This window comes from Terrapene carolina, unplaced genomic scaffold (assembly GCF_002925995.2).
Source record: "Terrapene carolina triunguis isolate 2854851 unplaced genomic scaffold, T_m_triunguis-2.0 Scaffold198, whole genome shotgun sequence".
NCBI classification, from domain to species: domain Eukaryota; kingdom Metazoa; phylum Chordata; order Testudines; family Emydidae; genus Terrapene; species Terrapene triunguis.
Window position 1 is genome coordinate 2,706,291 of NW_020664549.1, and position 18,121 is coordinate 2,724,411.

At 47.7% G+C, this 18,121-nt stretch overlaps 1 protein-coding gene across 1 annotated transcript; it reads left to right on the forward strand.

Moving 5' to 3' along the window:
- The first annotated feature begins 7,742 nt into the window (after positions 1-7,742).
- On the forward strand, positions 7,743-13,573 carry LOC112118436 (vesicle transport protein GOT1A). The gene is made up of 5 exons (XM_024216744.2): positions 7,743-7,809; positions 9,149-9,240; positions 10,587-10,765; positions 11,252-11,315; positions 13,338-13,573. The coding sequence occupies exons 1-5, from the start codon at positions 7,773-7,775 to the stop codon at positions 13,374-13,376; spliced, it is 411 nt and encodes a 136-aa protein (XP_024072512.1). The 5' UTR covers positions 7,743-7,772; the 3' UTR covers positions 13,377-13,573.
- Positions 13,574-18,121: the final 4,548 nt, after the last annotated feature.

Sequence of the window (18,121 nt, forward strand, 5' to 3'; positions counted from 1 at the left end):
ACGGGAGCCTTTTCTCTGCACCGGTCCCCCCAACTGGCCGTGTACCATCCCAGGAGGAAGTGCCGTGGGTGGGCTGCCTGCTGGAGCACAGAGTGGCAGAGAGGCGCTGGTAAATCACTGCTACTACAATGATGGACGTTTTGCGTGAGATCTGTTGCAGTCTGGGAGATGGGCCCACTCCACAGCCGGCGTGAACTTCAGGGCAGGGGATCTGGCAGCTACCCACCAGGCTGTTCCATGGCCGGAATATCTCATCGAGGGGATGGTGTCTCACTGGAGGCTGGGGCGTTTCCCTTTGCTTCCCGCACTGAAACATTTGTCTCCCAAAGCTCGTGTCCCGAAGGGGCTTTTGCACGGGGACCGAGCCGTCGCTGCAGTTGGAGCTTGCTCTTGCCCTCCACTGACGTGAGCACCCCATCTCCATTCTCCACACCCCTTCCACCTCCCCAGGCCTTGGCCTGGATCGGCTACTAGCATCTTTCATCTCTGGAGCTAGCCACCCGTGAAACCTGGCCCAGCCACGTTTCTCCACTCACGCTCATGCGCATCCACGGGAAGGAAGGAGCGGGCATCTGGGATGGACAGATGGAAACAGGAGCCAAGGAGGGAAAAGGCTCCTGGGCAGAAAATGGGAGAGGTTATGGGATCTGCAAAATTAAGAGGACATGGCTGTATCTGTGAAATACTAGTGTTTCACCTCCCAGGGCGAAGGGTGGTGTGGAACAGCAGGTCTGTGCAATGTATGTGGACATGTAGTAAGGGAATTAGCTGAAAGATACAGGGGGACGGGGTTAGGAGAGCCCAAGTGGCTGGTGGTGGTGACCAGGCGAAGCCTGGATGCTTTCTGGGGACAGGAGGGATCCGTTTGCACATAGAGACGACAAGAAGAAAGGGAGACAGGCTTCGGGATACTTTTTTCTCTTGGACCAGAGCAGGTTCTGGATGGTAGCAACAGGTGCCCTTCCGCAGAGTTTTGTTTTACCCAGCGCAATGCTCATTTCTTGCATTTTTATGGGGATGGGAGTGGGGTGAACGACACACACACACACACACACGCTCTCTCTCGCTCTCCAATCGGGGGCTGCTGCCCAGATACTTAATACTAGATTGAGCAAAACGCTGGAGAAGTGGCTGAGGGAACAGCAGTCTCTCGCTGTCCGTGGCATTTCTTGGGCATCTTATCACCTTGGATCTGAGTGCCCCATCTAACTCTTGATATCTAGTCCTGAATGGCCTTGAGTGGACCTAGAGGGGCATTTCCTGCAGTGTCTTGGCAGGTACCATGTTGATGCTGTCACTGTCTCTTGCCTCCATCTGGAAAGCACTGCCTTGACCCCAAAATGGAGGGGACACCAGAGCTGTGAGGCCCAAGGGAATAGGAGCATAGCTGGGAGGGGATCTAATCCCTTCTGCTTTCAGGCTAGAAGCCAACTTCTTATGGATGGGACAAGGGAGAAGCTTCCCCACGGACAGGTGATTCCATAATTGCCCACTGCAGGGTTCTTGCACCTTTCTCTGAGCAGCTGCTACTGGAGACATGGGCTACTGCACTGGATGGCCTCCTGGTCTGGCAATCCCTGCATAGAGAACAATCCTGTGCTGGCCTTTGGGAAAGGGACTAGATACCCATCTCTAACTTCTATGGTTCCCTGCTATGTTTGCATGTGAAACGGCACGCAGGCAACTGACACTCGTAACTCACTGTACTGAGACACGCATACCCTGGAAATTCTTTTCTCCTGAAGAACAGAGAGCTAGACTAGTTCCTCTGCCGTTTTGGAATAACTGAGATCAGGTGTGCATGGTGCTGAGTCACTGCTACACCGTCTCCGTTCCTGCAGTACCTTATGAGATGAGCCTGCTCTTCCAGATGTGTCTTCATTGTTTCCCCCCAATACATTGAGAGAATCATCATCTCGGGGGGACGTATCAGGGGTGATGGAAGAGATCTAGTTCAGAGAAGCATCCAAGAGGTTGGCTGCTCTTCTGAAGCTTGTCAGAACTACCTGAACCATTGGGGTCTGCAGAATCTAGCATTATTTCAGCACTGCTGCTTCCCAATGGAAACTCATAAGTGAGAAGGTCCATCTAGACCTCAGCTCAGTTCAAGCAATGGTTTGGAGGATGGAGGTTTCTTCTATCTGTCCAAGTTAGTTTCCTTGTCCCTTCTCAAAATTAGGGCTGCATGCAAATGCAAATGTATTTTCCACCACGCAGTGGATTTGCAAGTGCTCAGCTCCCATTTAGGTACTTAAACATGGGCAAGATTTTTAAAAGTGCCCACACCCGGCAGCTACCGCTGTGATATTGATGGGCAGATTTTCAAAACAGCACTGAAAATCTGGCCACTTATTTTGGTGCCTAAGTGGGAGATGAATTCTTTTGGAAATTGGACCCTGTGTTTCACAAAAAATACTTGCAATTTCATTCCAGACCCCCTTTTTTGGGGGGGGAGGGGAATCCCAGCAATATTATTTTCCTTGAATTCTCAGTGAAATTGACAGGTTTTGTATTGAAACCTGAAAATCTATTTAATTTTTTTGCTAGAATGGAATTTTAAAATTCCCAAATCTGGAATTGAAGCCTACGCTCAAAATTAAGACCAATCTGGGTTGAATATGGGCTTGCTTTTTCGTTCCAAAATCTACTTTTTCAAGTGCAAAGCTGTGAAATGTTGCTGGCTGCATGCAAAATGATCTGGTGTAACGAAACTGACCTGAAATAGGAAAGCCTCAAGTGTCGAGCTTTCCCAGTGTTGCTGTGAATATTATCTGAGCTCCTCTGTCAAGAATCCCTCTTCCTATGGACTTTCCAGTACAGTTAGATGCCCTGTTCTAACATCAGACAGTATTGGACTTCTGCACCTTTACTACACTGCTCTTACCTACACTGGTGCAAATCAGGATTAACTCAAATGAAGACAAAATAAATTCAGAGCAGAGTGTAGGAGTGGACAATCAAGCTCTGTACCTTATACTAGAGACTGGGGCTCTGTCAATTCACTACATGGAGGAAGAACTGTTTTGTCCCAGCACTTGAAACTCCAAATGATAGTTCTGAAAAAGGCAACGCAATGGAGATGCGCAATCAAGCTCAATCTATTTCTTAGCTTTCTTTCTCCATTGGCCTGATCCTGATTGCATCTGAGAACTCACATCTCCAGCTGAAATATAGAGAAGGTGCAAATGCTCAGCACCTAACAAGATTTCTACTTCTTCCCAGCCATGCCACCAGTTGAGTGAAATGGGAGCTAGCTGGCTGCCTGCCTGCTGTAGCCTGTGAATCAATTTTTCTTTCTAGTTTGGCAATACACATAAAATCCAAGGAAACAGAACCTCTCTGCCCAATGGATCTATCTAGCATCTCCTTAGATTATCTGTCTGCTTTTAATTTTGGCAATACACAAAACATCCCAGGAGACAGAACTTTCCCCAGAATCAGATCTATGAATCAATCTTTCTTCCTTTCTTTTAGCAATACATATAACATCCCTGGGGGATAAAATAGTCCTGCTCCCATAATGGAATCCCAAACAGCCCCTGTTCGCTCATAAAGCTGGCCCTTTATTTTGCTATACATGCCTTAATATATGTTTTATGGAAATTATACATTTATATAATATATATATATATTTGTTTTTCTCTCCTTTTCCGGGTGGTACTGTTTTGTGCTAACTTTCTCTCTCTCTCTCTTTCTCTTTCTGCTGGGCTCTTGGCATCAGCCCCGCCAGAGAGTTATAAAAGGAGATTCTTTGCCAGTTCATCAGAAAAAAAAAAAAAGACCTATTTAAATATACATATATATATTTTCTGCTTTTATTAAAAGCAAATTTATTTAAAATAAAATATAAAAACTGTAAGTTTTGAGAAATGATGCATTTATTTCCCTGTTACTGAATAGGTAGCACTCTGTATATGACCAGGTCCTCAGCTGGTGTAAATTGGGATCGTTCTGAAGTCATTAGAGCGAGGCTGATTTGCATATGCTGAAAAGCTGGTCGTCTAGGCACAGTATATGAAGACATATAGGACTGTACCGTATTGGGGATTGCAGAGGATGTCTTGCTGGTACGCAGCTGTCAGTCATGGATCCTTGTGACTGTATGTGGGATTTTTAATCTTGAGTTTCAATGTTACATTTTTACCTCCCTTTTGTTTTTGTGAATGGTTTCTCTGTGATGGTGTGACTAGTGCAGAGGGCTGCCTATCAGTAGCCCAGCTGCTAACCTCACCAATACACCCGAAGTGTATACGCCAGGGCATAAGCCCAGGGAGGATGGTCTCTGCATGGTGGATGTGCCTTTCTTTGCTGTGAATGTGCCCCCAGATGTAAAAGGGGGTGGCTGAACTGCGAAAAATGCAGCCAAGCTAGGAGAACCCCCAGGACCAAACTGGGGTGCAGGAGCTGAGCAGAGGCAGGAGAGAGGTTGGACGGTCAGGAGGATTGTTTCTAGCGGCCCAATTGAAAACCCACCAACATCAATGGAAAGACACTCACTGACATTAGTGGCCTTTGCATCATGGATGGAACCAAGAGACAACTTGGAGTTCCCACCAGAGTGTCAGCCCCCCAATGGGCTCCCCCTTGACTCTCCAGTCAGTCCAGTCTCCCATCATGAACAGGGCTCTCCTGCATCTCAGCTCCGACAACACAGTTCCTAGGGGAGGGTACATTTAAGGGAAGGGGTGGGGGAGCAAGGCAACCCCACTGGTAAGCACCCTTGAAAGGCCTAGGGATTCCCACGAAGGACACAGGGAGCTCCTAAAAAGAACCTTCCTGGCATTAAGGCACGACCTAGTAGATGTAGAGGGGACAGCGAGGAAACCTCCCCACTATGCGAATAACAACGTAGTGTCTGTGACCAATCCCTGCTACTGTCACTTTAAGAGTTTCCAAAGTTACAAGCTGTGAGCTCTCAGTGGCGTGGCTGAGGATCACAATATTACAGTATTGTGGAACTGTGGTTTTTAATTATTTTAATTTTATTTTGGTTATTTTTCATAACACCTTCATATACCAGCGACTCTTGTAAAAAAAAAAAAAAAAAAAAAACTACAAAAAAAAAAAATCTATTTATGCACATTATTTTTTGGGGGGGTGGGAGGAGTGGCAAAAATTAGATTTTTGCTAGTGTTAGACAAATAAAATTATCCAAGAAACAATGTGATGTTGCTGTCTTTCTTTCTGTATAAAAGTGACCTTAGATGACAACTACTATAACATTAGATCGAAGAGACCATGGTCAAATGGCTGTCGCGTTTCAGCAGCTTGAATTCTTCACCCCAATCTTCCCAGTAATTAAATCAGTGGTAGTTTGCTTTGTATTTTTCCCAACAGCATTTGTTTTAGATGTAGCTACTTAAAAGATCCAATCTCACACAAGGGAAAAAATGCATTTGTACCTTGCAAGTTTGTATAAAATAAAAATTGCTGGTTTGTAAATAGATCATTTGTTGAGCTTGGCCTTCTTGCGACTAGAGCTAGGGGGCGGACATGCTTGGACATATTTAGGGGACCAATTTTCAGAGGTGCTGCAGCTTCCGTTGATGTTAACTTGAGTTGTGGGTCCTTTATTATCATTGGAACGGATCATAATTTCTGTTGTAAGACCTTGTTTGAGTTGCTTATAGCTTTGCCGATCTAACTATTCAGGCTGAAATTTTTCATGATGACTGTCTACCCCAAGCTGATTTTTTTTTTTTAAAGTTTCAGCTTAAATAGTTTGGCCATTTCAAGGAATGAGGCTAGGGGGGAATACATTGCTTTGCCAATGTTTTAAAAAAAAAAATTCGTACCTGCTTTCATTGAGTAGCTCTAGTACTACCATACTTTCAATGAAGGAGTTGAAATTTGGGGTGCGGGTCGCCCTGGAGCAGGGGATGCGTCTTTTACCATCCATGTAAAAATTCACCCAAATTTGGCCAGGTTATGAGCCTCTGAAAATCTCAGTTCACACATGCTCAGTGGAGATAGAGATATGTTGGAGTTTGGCAGCTTAAATTCTCCAAAATCTCCAAAGAGGGGCCCTATGGAAAAAGAGTATGTGACCATGTAATTGAAGACTGTATCACAGTGTTCTACATCCACTCAGCTGCACTGCCCTCTGGGATAGCAATCCTAGAGTTCCATGTACACAGCTCAGTAGCAATGCCTTCTGAGTGATTTTGAAGGACCTTGTGGGAATCCAGATGGCCACCCGAGGGAACTGTGGGAGGAGAGGCCAAACTCCCACCATCCTCTGTGGAAACTCCAGAGTGACTCCCACAAGTCCCTTGGCTCCAGCATCATTTCCAACGAGGGAAACTCAAGCAGGGGACTTCCAACTCTGCAGCCCACGAGAGGCTTGGTAATGAAAAAGTGAGTATGCAATCCATGGCTTAATGGGGATTCTTGAAGGGTAAGTGCTAACTATAGGCTCAGTGGGGAGCAAATCCATGCTCATTGGGATGCTCTGAGGGTACAACCCAACTCCAGAAAGCAGTGGGGTGGGACGGGACTGCTCAGTGTGAGGACATGGGGCAGAAATAGACCTATGGAGGGACAATTGTGAACAGCGAATGCGTCTGAGCATTTCCCAACCTCCTTGCGAATATTTCGCAGACAGGAAAAGAGACCAATTGCTGATGAATAATTAATTTCTCACAAACTATCCCTCCTACATGTGATGGCTGGAGCCCATGTCTGGTGAATCAGGTGTAATGCTCGTAGGAGCACGCTCCCTGTATCAGACAGATGCAACGGATGTGCCGGGCTGTGTACTTAGCCTTGCACAATAAAGATTCTCCACTTGCCATTCAAACGGGGGTTGCATGTGGAATGAGCGCGCTCTGTTCTGGAGCAAGGCTGTGCAGTAGAACAGAGAATCCTGCCACGGCTGAGTCAAGGGGGAAGGTTTAACCCAACGGGATGTGTGCATGAGGTAGACGTTGCTGCTCCTTGGATAGGTAGCAGATTCAGAGCTTGGCCATGGGGTAGTTTTCCGGTGGAGAAGAAATTAGCCGCACGACTGAGCGAGAGAATTAGAGGCAGCAAAGCTTATGTGGCTCAGAAGCCCAAGCACGGTCCCGGAGAAGCCCCATTGGACACTATTTCTAAACGTTCACGGACCAGCAACTATTAAGAAACAAAGACCAAGCTGGGTGGCACTGCTCAGCACTTCGGGTGATCAAAGCATGTTGCAAGCTTTCATCGAGCCAGGGCGGGACAGGTGAGTGTCAGCTCTCTGGGGCAGGGGCTGTCTTTTTGTTTGGTTTGTACAGCGCCTAGCATAGTGAGGTCCTACTCCATGACTGGGCCTCCTAGGTGCTAATAACAATACAAAGCAAGGGAGACTCAGGCCTTGTGAATTCTCTTCTTTCATCCTCATTTACAATGGTGTAGGTCAGATTTGAATCAGGCCCTTGATAGGCAGGAATGGGCCATTCATAGAGATCTCTGGGCAGTAGGAACAACAGAGAGGGGCAATACAGAACTCCGCTTTCCCAGGTAACAGCGATGGCAGAATCCCCAGGGGTACTTTATGCAGAAGAAGCTCCAGGTAAGGGACTACAGGCCTGTGCTGGTTTCAGAGAGGGAACCTAGTGGTGATGAGTGCCACATTAGCAGCTGGGCCTTTTAAGGTTATTGCCGCTGCTGTGGAGTTAATGATTTGCGGGATGACGAGGTAGGGATTAAAGACCTTTCCAAGGGTCACTGGTTGGGAGCTCGTGGAAGTTGTGGGTCCACCCCCCACCACACCCCGCTCCACACACACCTTGTTTCACGCCAGGCTTATGCCAGGGAAGATGGTGTCTCTCACGGAGTTTCAGAGTGAGTAAGGGACGCAGACTCAGGGGGGTTGGTTGTTAACTCGTCAGTGATACTCCGTGAACCCGGGGAACAGCCTGTCTCAGAGGCTGGGGCTTATCTGCTCCGTCCGGTGTGCGATGCTGTGACTGCTGGAGCTCAGAGCCAAGTCTGGGCTGGAGCTGGAGGTTGCTCTGTGGCACCAGTCACAGCAGATCAGGGAGTGTCAGAGGCAGAGTGAACTACTGTCCTGCCCCTGCCCCTGCCCCAAGGGCCCTGAGTCTGGTACTGTCCCTGCAAACCCTGATGGGTGTTTGTCAACACCACAGAAACACCTTTCCACAGAAGAGGGAAACGTGCATTTCACAGCTCTGCAGAACTCAAACTCACCACAACTGGCAGCGTCTGCTCAGATGAGGTCTGGGTCTACAATGCCAAGGCAGGGGGAAGTAGATCAAGGGTGAGCTGGCAGTTCTTGAGGTTGGAGTGGGGGAGCCCAGGACTGGCATAGCAGTGGGCTGTGGGTCAGGATGGCAGAGCTGGCGGTGGGGAGCTCAGGACTGGAATAGCAGGGGGGGCTGTGGGTCAGGACTATGGGGCATTGGCACAGCTGTGGGGTGTGTGGGGAGCTCAGGACTGGAATAGCAGAGGGGGGTTATGGGTGAGGGCCATTGGCAGAGCTGGGTGTGTGGGAGGTTTGCTGAGCGCTTGCCTTCCCTTCTCTCAGCACTGTTAGTGAGCGCCAAATCTCCCTGAAGAGGAAAATGAAGTGAGTAACTCATGCCCTGACACACACACAAGGTTTGCAGATGTGTCCTGGGTTTTCAGACCAGCTTCTCATTGCTCTAAACCCCTATGACATCCCATCCTTGGCTGCTGTTTGGCTGATAGATAAGTTGGAGAGCCCTGGGCCTGACCCAAAGCCCATTCAAGGCAATGGGAAGACTCTTAGTGAGTCCAGAGCTTTGGCTCAGCTCCATTTTGAAGAGGGAGGAGATTAGGAGGTGACCCCTGCCACGTGGAAACCACTTCACAGGTTTTCAGGAAATCGTTTTCCTGTTTTCCAGCTGGCTTAACATCAGACTGTCCCTTTCTCCCTAGATACATATAGGGAGAGAGGCGCTCTGAGGCCAGGGGGGTGGGTGAGCTCTCAAAAACCTACCTTAGATAGAAATTGTCTTGACGGGTTTCTAAATATTTGACACAACCCACAAATTAACCTTCCTTGCTGAGGTGGCGATGCAACGAGGAACCACGGAGTGGATTTGGTGACCGAAGCTGGCACCATCCAACACTTCCTTGGTAGCAATACGTTGTCCTCTGGCTGCTGCGCTCCTAATCGCTGACCCTCCATCTGTTGCAGAGATCGGCGTCGGTCTTGTGGGCTTTGGCCTATTTTTCATCTTTTTTGGGGTGCTCTTGTACTTTGACTCAGTGCTGCTGGCCTTTGGAAACGTGAGTACCTCAAAACCTTGGCCCCCTTCTTTGCCCCTCCTGAGGGCAAAATATAGCACTGGGACAGGGGCCCAGACACAACAACCCCGCTGCAACCAGTCACAGCTCCCATGGTGGAACGTGCCAGCCCTTTGGCCCTGTACAGGTTCCTATTATGAGAGAAATAGGGCTAGTCTCTGTTCAAATCCTGCTCGGGTTGGTGTGAAATAAATTTTCTGCATTTCAGTCCAGCTGTGATGGTGTCCACATCCTTAATCTCACCACAACTGGTGCTAACTGATCCCCTTGTAGGCAACCTCGAAAGAGAAGCCAAGAATCAAATCACATGGAGACTAAACTACTATCTCCCTACTGGGGATGGTCCTTCCCAATCAGGGTTGAGACACATGGTGTGGGGGACCCTTGTATGGTGCAGCCCATACTTGTGTGGGGTAAATAGAGCATTTCAGTCTCCAGGGAAGTCAGCCCAGCACCTCTCCTCCCAGGCACTAAAGTCCTTCTAAAAGTTGTCTTGAATTTACAAATAAAAAGAACAAAGGGCTTGTCTACACATGGAAGTTCAGTCAGATTCAGGTAGGGTGTAAATTTAAAGTGGATTATCTATTCCTGATTAACTCCAGGGGTGGATGCTTTTATTCCAAAGTAGTTTAATCCATTTCCAGAGTGGATTCAGAATAAGGCACTCTTACTCCGGGATAAGAGCATCCGCGCATGGCGTTAATTAGCAAGAGTTAATCCAGAATAGCTATTCTGGAATAACTCTCCATATAGACGAGCCCTGTAACATGAGCACATTTTCATTCTCATGAAATATCAGAGATGTTTCCTAACACCGAGGGAATCAGCTGGCATCGGAATTCTACCGCAGTCAGTGCAATTCTAGTGGGGTTCTACTAGTGAAACAACTACAGTGGGGATAATGATACTGACCTCCTTTGATATCTACTAATGAGAAGTGCTGTGTAAGACCTAGGTATTGTTATAACTGAGAGCAGAATTTAGCCCTTCATTCTCTTATCTACTGCATTTCTGTTGCCTGGGACTTAGGCAAGAAATGCAAGCCTGTTTCCTTACTGCATTATTACAGTGGCTTATATGCATTGTCCTTTATAACGGTTACATGGATTGCAAAAGCAGGCAAGTAGGATGCTGCGTTAGCGTGATGGATGGTGCCCAGGTGAGGGGAGAGGGGGATGCCCGTGTCAGCAGATGGGATAGACGAGGGTTCTCTTTGATCACACGGGAAAGAGGAGCTAGAGTTGGCGCCCGATCGGGAATGAATGAAGGGAATGTGTAGACCTTCTCTCCTCTAACAAGTCCTGTGCGACTCCATTTCCTCCGCTTAGCTCCTGTTCCTTTCTGGCTTGGCCATTATCATTGGACTGAGAAGGACTTTCAACTTCTTCTTCCAGAAGGAAAAGCTAAAGGGCACCAGTTTCTTCCTGGGAGGCATTCTCATTGTGCTCCTGAGACAGCCTCTTCTGGGCATGTTGCTGGAGATCTATGGCTTCATCACCCTCTTCAGGTGACTTGTTCGCTACATGCCTTTAGTTTTGGCCTTTGCCGATAGCTTTGCTAGGGTAACTGGCAAAACTCCATAGGTGTAGAGCATTGTGGGTACAAGAGGCTATCTAGGAAACCCCATTCTCATTCCCCTAAGGAATTCCTTAGCAAGCATCCAAAGCTCCCCAGAAAGCCACACAAAAGTCACAGGATCAACTCCCCTGTTGTTTGCAAGGCATTGATTTCAAACACTGTGAGCCAGAAGAGATCCTGCCAGGCCCCAAATCCGTACCAAATCCACATGGCCGTTTGTGTGCTGGCAACAATCTGGCAATCAGCTGGATGGACAATATTTCCCAGCTAGTGAAAGCTCACAGGAACTTTTTAGACCTGAGTTTATTTTACCCAGTTATAGATCCTAGGGAAAGTCCTTCCTTGACCCTAAATCAGCCCACTCCCTTCCCCAGCTTCCACTCATTGATTAACAATGATCTTTGTTTTGCTCCAGGAATTTTTTCCCAGTAGTCTTTGGATTTCTGGGAGCTTTGGGAAATATTCCACTGCTGAGCAAGGTAAGCAAGGCTTTGGGGTTGGATTTCATGCAGATTCAGGGGGCTTTGGTTTTGCAAGGTACTGGCGGAAGATCCCAGTAAGGATACTGGACCAAATTCTGAGCTGGTGTAAATTGACAGATCTTTATTGACATTTCCAAAGCTTCACAGATTTACATCTGCTGAGAATTTGGCCCATTCTCCTCTCACACTGGCTTCACATCTCATGTAACTTAATTGATTTCAAATGAGTCACTCCCGATTTACATAGGTGAAAGGGAGAGGAAAATCTGGTCGAAAGAGGCAGCTAAATTTCTGCCCTCAGTTACGCTTGAATTGTTTGAATGTCTGTGTCTCACAGCCATAATTTAACACAGACCTGACCAAGTGCAAGTTTTTAAGAGTTGGGATTTAAAAAAGTCTTCAGATTTGATGTTCCTTCTCATCCGATGTTAATTCTTCCAGAACGTCTCTTTTGCTCCTGCTCTTCTGCTGTTAGCTGATCTTCCGTCTTCTGTAATGATGCTTCCTAAGTACACCTCTACCCCGATATAACGTTGTCCTTGGGAGCCAAAAAATCTTACCGCGTTATAGGTGAAACCGTGTTATGTCGAACTTGCTTTGATCCACCGGAGCGCGCAGCCCTGGCCCCCCGGAGCACTGCTTTACTGCGTTATATCCGAATTCGTTTTATATCGGGTCGTGTTATATCGGGGTAGAGGTGTAGCAGTGATTTCTCACATGTCGTACAGCTGTGTCACTCGCTGGAATCTTGTGTATTTTCCCAGGATCCTTGCATACCACCATCGTTTTTGTCTTGTCCACATTCAACTCTAGACTCTCACTGATATTAGAATTGGTCAAAAAACTGTGAAAAATATTGGCACAATTTTTGTTGAAATTTCACCAGTGTGAACATTTTTGATCAGCACTAATTCATAGGCAGCAATATGTATCTGTTCACTAGAGGTCTGAACTGTATCTTCTGTATAGAAAAAAGTCTTAAGCTGTGAATACAGAGTTGCTGAGGAGACGGATTGTACTCAATAGCAAATAGCATCAGGACTTCAACTGGTCATCCCTTGTTACAATGCCAACCACTGTCCTGGGGCAAGTCTGGGAGAGACCGACACTATCCTGGACAAACATTATTGAATTAAGTTTAAAACCTTTGTGGTCCATTTATTCAAAATGCAGTTGTGTCTGGATTATTGTGGGATTGTACGTAACTTCTCTAGAAACCTGACCAATTAAATCTCTGAAAGTATTAGGAACTTCAAAGGGCTTTGGGGACAATCTCTGTGATGTGACTATCCTGGAAAGTACTTGGGAGGAGGGAAATGCAAATTCTCCCCTGTGAAACCAGCCTTTTGAAGCTATGCCCTGGGGAGCGAGACCCCTGTCTACTGGTTACTTGCTCCTGGAAACTCCAGATCAAAGACCCTTGAACTGTATAACAGATGGACTAAACTTTACCTGAATGGGCTAGTTCTGAGCTGAGGCTGTTATGTACTTGTGACCATAGAGGGTTTTTGAAGGACCATAGAGGTGACCTTTTATGGGGTTTTGAAGGACAAATTAGCTACCACAGCCCATGGCGGAGTTGGGGTGATCGCTGGGAAGCTTTTTAGTATGTATGTAGGTTCCTTTATTGTTTTTAATACATTTTCTCTGTAATGGTTTCATCTTAAGGATAAATCCACTTGCATCACAAGAGCTGTGTGGTAGCTTACCTGTGGGCAGATACACTGTTCTAATGTCTGAAGAGGAAGCAAGGAGGTCTGCTTAAGCAGTTTGTCCTTTGCTGGGAATAGCACAGTGAAGGCAGGGAACTGTTCAGCCTGGGAATACCTCTGTCAGAAGCGGGAGAGACGCGGGGCTCCATCCAAGAAAGACAACAAGCTGGGAAGCCAGAAGCCTGCCCGTGGGCGCCCTTGCTGAACCTCTAAGGGAAATACAGGCGCAGTTGTGCTGAACAGCAAGTGTCACCATTATGTTCAACTGGAGTTTACTACCACTGCTAATGAATTGTCATTGTTGCAGCTATTCCAGAAACTAGGAGACACCAGCTCCTTGGTATGACCTGGAAGAGTTTCCAACAGCTAGTGGAGATAACGTCACCTGCTTTAGACACCTGGATCCGTGGGCAGCCGGCTCTCATTGCACAGACACTAATCTGCGGTCTCTCCAAGCCAAGAGCCACCTGAACTGGACATGCTCTTTTATTGTGTGAAGGAAGCCGCTTGGAGCCAACAGATCCTGCTACCAATTAACCCAAAAATCCAAGCCTTGCTATCAGATTGCTCCCAATCGGAGAGATCTGGCTGAGATTCTCACCTTCCCATGAGCTACACTGGAATGAATGAGTTTCCCAAATCAGATGGTTGTGCAAGTTGTTGATTTACTCTTTTGTCATGTCCTCATGAGAGTGAAATTGTATGTGGATTAAAAAGCATGTCTGAGATAATATTGCATCCCAGTCCCATTAGAGCAGTGGTTCCCAAACTTTAACAACCTGTGAACCCTTTTCACTAAAATGTCAAGTCTCACAAACCCCCTCGTAAAAATGAATATTTCCAGGGATTTTCTCCTTTACCTGAGTATAAATTATAAAAGCAGTGATCTTGGAAATATCAAATTTGTTTTTATGACATGCTTATTACGCATTATTTATTATTAATTATTATTGATCATTACAGTATTTTTATTACATTATGAAAACAGCAACACTCTTCCAAGATCTCACTTTCATAGCTTGTATCACTTTGAATAAGCCTGTTATAAGACAAGGCTCCTATGTTTCATCAAGGAGTATCAGATGTGAAAGCATGAAGGTATTTAAGAAGCCAACTCAAAGAGTTCTTCCTACACAAGCATTCAGGTCTTGAGCAGTCCAGGCTAACAATGCACGTTACAACAAAGCTTAAACTTGTTCTTCATAATAATTTTAAAAACAATACTAGCTGCCTATTTCATTTTAAAAACAGCAAAAACTATCCACCTCCCTTTCCATTTCTTATAAGGAGTCTTGAAGTTTAAATCTTCTCAGTGTGATAGATCTGCTTGCTTTGATCTGCTTAGTTCTTGGAAGTCCAGGGGCTCCGGGCTGCTGGCCCTGTGCTGCCCAGGGTTCCTAGGGACAGCTCTGTCCGCCATTAGGGAATTTTTTCCCGAAAACCCCCTGTAACATTTCGTGAACCACTGCATTAGAGGGACATGCTGCTGTTGACACATTGTTCAGAGCGTGTAGTACGTGTCCATTCTGATGGCTGCTCCATACAGGATAGGAGCCTGCTACAGCTAGGAGGGAGAGGAGTTATTCCTTTAGCTCAAGTTAGCTAGATCAAAACTAGTTCAAGTATGTCTACACATGCTGCAGTCATACCTCCCGATCACAGTGTAGACATACCTTGTATGAGTAGCTCTCAGGAATCATTCTGGACAAAATACCTTATTACAAGCTGCTCTTGTCCTTTTTAAAGGGGGGGTTGTTTGTTTTTTCCTGGAGAGGGTCAGGAAGAGCTAGGAAACAGGCTTTCCCCTTGAAGGGCTCTGACAGAAACAAAAATGAATCAGGGAACTTGGAAAGAAGCTGCCAGATTTCAATGGGTGTTTAGCACAAAGCTAAAAACAAAGTCGTGTCTAATGCCTCTATGGTGAGATGGGAAGCGACGCAGAGTGTCTAGGGAGCATGGAGTCCTACAAGGCCAATGAGCATCTCAGACCTGTCTGATTCCTTTTAATCCTGGTTTTGTAATATTTTAAAAATCACTAAGCAGCAGGTGCTAAAACTGCAGTGACTTCACTAATGTTCCTCTCCGGTCTCTGCGTCTTAGCTGTGAAACAGTGAGCTGCGTTCTCTGGCCGAGCAATCCAATTGTTTGTGTTGTGCCTTTTGTACAAGCTCAAGGTGCCTTTCTGAACTGGAGTTTGCTCCCATCCAAGTCCACGGCAAAAGTCCCTCATCACATTAAACTGCAGGATCAGGCCCTGAAAGGGCGTTGCAGCATTCAGTACGAAATAAGGTGAAGTCCCATTCCCTGGGCCAACCCACTGATGGCGCCAGCCCCTTGAGGCCGGATTCTGCACCCCACTGCAGCACGTTGGGGAATTCTCCCAGTGCAGGAGTGACATAGCTTAGGGGCACGGCGAAAGGGGGAATGACCAGAGTGCTCTGTGCTCCGTCTCTTCTGGGCTGCAGAACCACCAACAGGCAGCCATGCAAGGAGGCCTTAAAGGCTGAGGGCTGCTCTAACTTATTGCAGAGGTCATGTGCACCTCTGGAGCAGCCTAGGATCTGGGAGGTACAAAGAGGTCATAAAGCTCCCCTGCAGCTCCCCCTGCCTGGACTGCTCTTCCCAAGAGGCATGGCCCGGAATCTGCCCCTTAGAATGCCGCCGCTCTGAGAGAGGGCAAGGGAGGTTATGAAAACTCCTGTTAAGCCCCATTAACATTTCATGACCTGATCCAGGGAGAGTAAATTACCCTTTTCGTGTGCAATGGCCATGAGAAACCAAATGATATCTGGGGCCATTAATTAATAAAGAGCTGCAGAGGGGTAAGCAGGTGGTTGCGGGGGAGAGCACAGCAATAGACCGATGATTACTTCCGATAATTATCTCTCGTTTTTTAAAGACCATTCTGCTGCCAAACAGGAGAAAATTGAGCGAGGAGGAATGTACTGTATTGGAAGCCCAGATGCCAAGCAGATAGCTCATGGCTGATCTATTGAGAAGTAGGGCATGTTCTTTTCAGTCTACCGCTGGCTGCAGGAGCGTGAGCTGCCTTTGCTATGATTAAGCACTAAAGGACTTCAGAAACAATGGGGCCTCTCCGGAGCCCTCATCGAAGCTGGAGGCCACGGATCTGGCTAAGGACACTCGGGGAAGCAGGAGGAGTGAACCCATCCTGTCTTGTATGAGGCAGGTTCCGCAGACAGTGATGCAACAATGCTGCATGGGGAAAAGGACAGGCAGAGCGCTAAGCTGCTGCCGGAACAAGGCCATATCCACAGCTGCTGTAATTCTGCACGGATCCGTTGGAAGTCAATGGAGCGATGCCGACATACAACAGCTGAGAATCTGGCCATGTTACCTTGCATTATAACACACCTATGATCACAAGATCACTTCCTTGGCTGAATGTTCTGACCGCTGGCTTTGGGCTCAGCCTTGTCTTTCCTAAAGCCCTGCCCTGGCTTCCTGTTGGCTGTTCTGCAGCCCGAAAAGCTGGAGCACTGAGCACTCTGGTCATTCCCCCTCCCATCCTGTTCTTATGCAAAGGGCTGCACAAGCCTTGTGTTGCACCAGCACGGGGGGTGGGGGGGAATTGCACGAGGCACTGTGGTGGGGGCCAGCAGGGTACAAAGTGGATGGTCATGAGCTAGGAAGCTGTTTGCTTCCAGCACCCCCAGGTCGAGCCCAGCCTGGTTGCATAGGGACAGAAAGCAGCTACATGTCAGACCACTGTTTGGTGGCCCCTGTGCGGAATGAGTGTGTTGGGTCTCAGCCCAGTTCCCGCTGGGCGGGCATCTCCATCACAAAAAATAGCAACCCTAGGGCTCTCTCAGCAAAGAGGCAGCTGAATATTGAAGCGAACAGGGGGACTTAACAGCCCTCTTTTGGCAAGGTGCCATGGAGGACCGAAGGAGCAGGCGCTCTCCCATCTCTTGCTCTGGAGGGCGCATTCTTACCTACCCTAGCTCTAAGGAGGCCACCAAGCCAGTCCTGCTGACCCCCTTCCTGCAGGTGACAGTCACATCAACTTGTCCTGTGATTGGCAAGAGCAGGGCACACAGAGGTGGGCAACTCTCACTCCCTGGCCAGAGCCAAAACGGGTCCACTTGGCATCGCTTCTGTGCGGTGGGTCCCTCCTGAATCCCCCGTGCTCCACACCACTGACCCCCTGCAGCACTGACAGCAGCTTCACATCCAGGGTCAACTCCCGGGACTTGCCCCAGTAAGCCCTGTGTATGGGCTACTAGACTTGTCCCCCGCCCAGTGGCTAATGGAGCAGCACGCCTCTGTGGTTCTACAGCTGTGCAATATCTCTATGCAGCTAGTTAGCTGCTGAATTCCTCCAGGGCCATTCCCGGGGAAGCCTTGGGCATGGTGTGGTGGGAGCGTCCGGTTATGGGCAGCTCAGCTGCTTTCCTAGGGAGCCTCTCACTAGAGCTTGCTGTTCCCCCGAATGCCCTGTTAAAAGACTCGTATTCATTAAGTGCATCTCCTTGAGAAAGAAGGACATGGATGAGGGACCTGGACTGACTCAACTCATTGTGATGCAGGCCCTCTGGCGACTGTCCTGGGGGTCGGCAGGCCATGGCGAATGGTATTGGTTTGTGGGAGCATATCGTTTAATAGCAAGGCCGTCCACAATGGTGCTTCTGCCTCCTTACTCGGAGGTCACTGGAGGTTCTTTGCTTTGCTTCTTGTGGCCTCGTTAGTGCTAAGGCCACTTCCGCCCTATTTTGAGGATTAAAGTGATGCCCAAGCGCTGTGCCAGCTCTCTGAACTGGTGAATTTTTTAGCCCATGTCTCTTTATCCCGTAGGTTTCTTTAAATAACAAGCTTTAGTTTGAAGCCTTTAGCTCCTGCCACTGCTGGCTGTAGCCGCGCTCTCTGGCTCCCAGGGGCTGTCCAGCTCTGAGAATAACATGGGGAGTGAAGCTGTTGGGGTGTTTTCCACCCAGCCGTGGTTTCGCTGCAGAATGCAGAAACTTTGCAAAGCAGGGTGAGTGAGCGTCGGCGCCTCTTCCGACTTGACACACGTTTGGGGAAGAAGGTTTTGAAATTGCTGGAACGGCCAGTTGTGACATTCTGCAAACC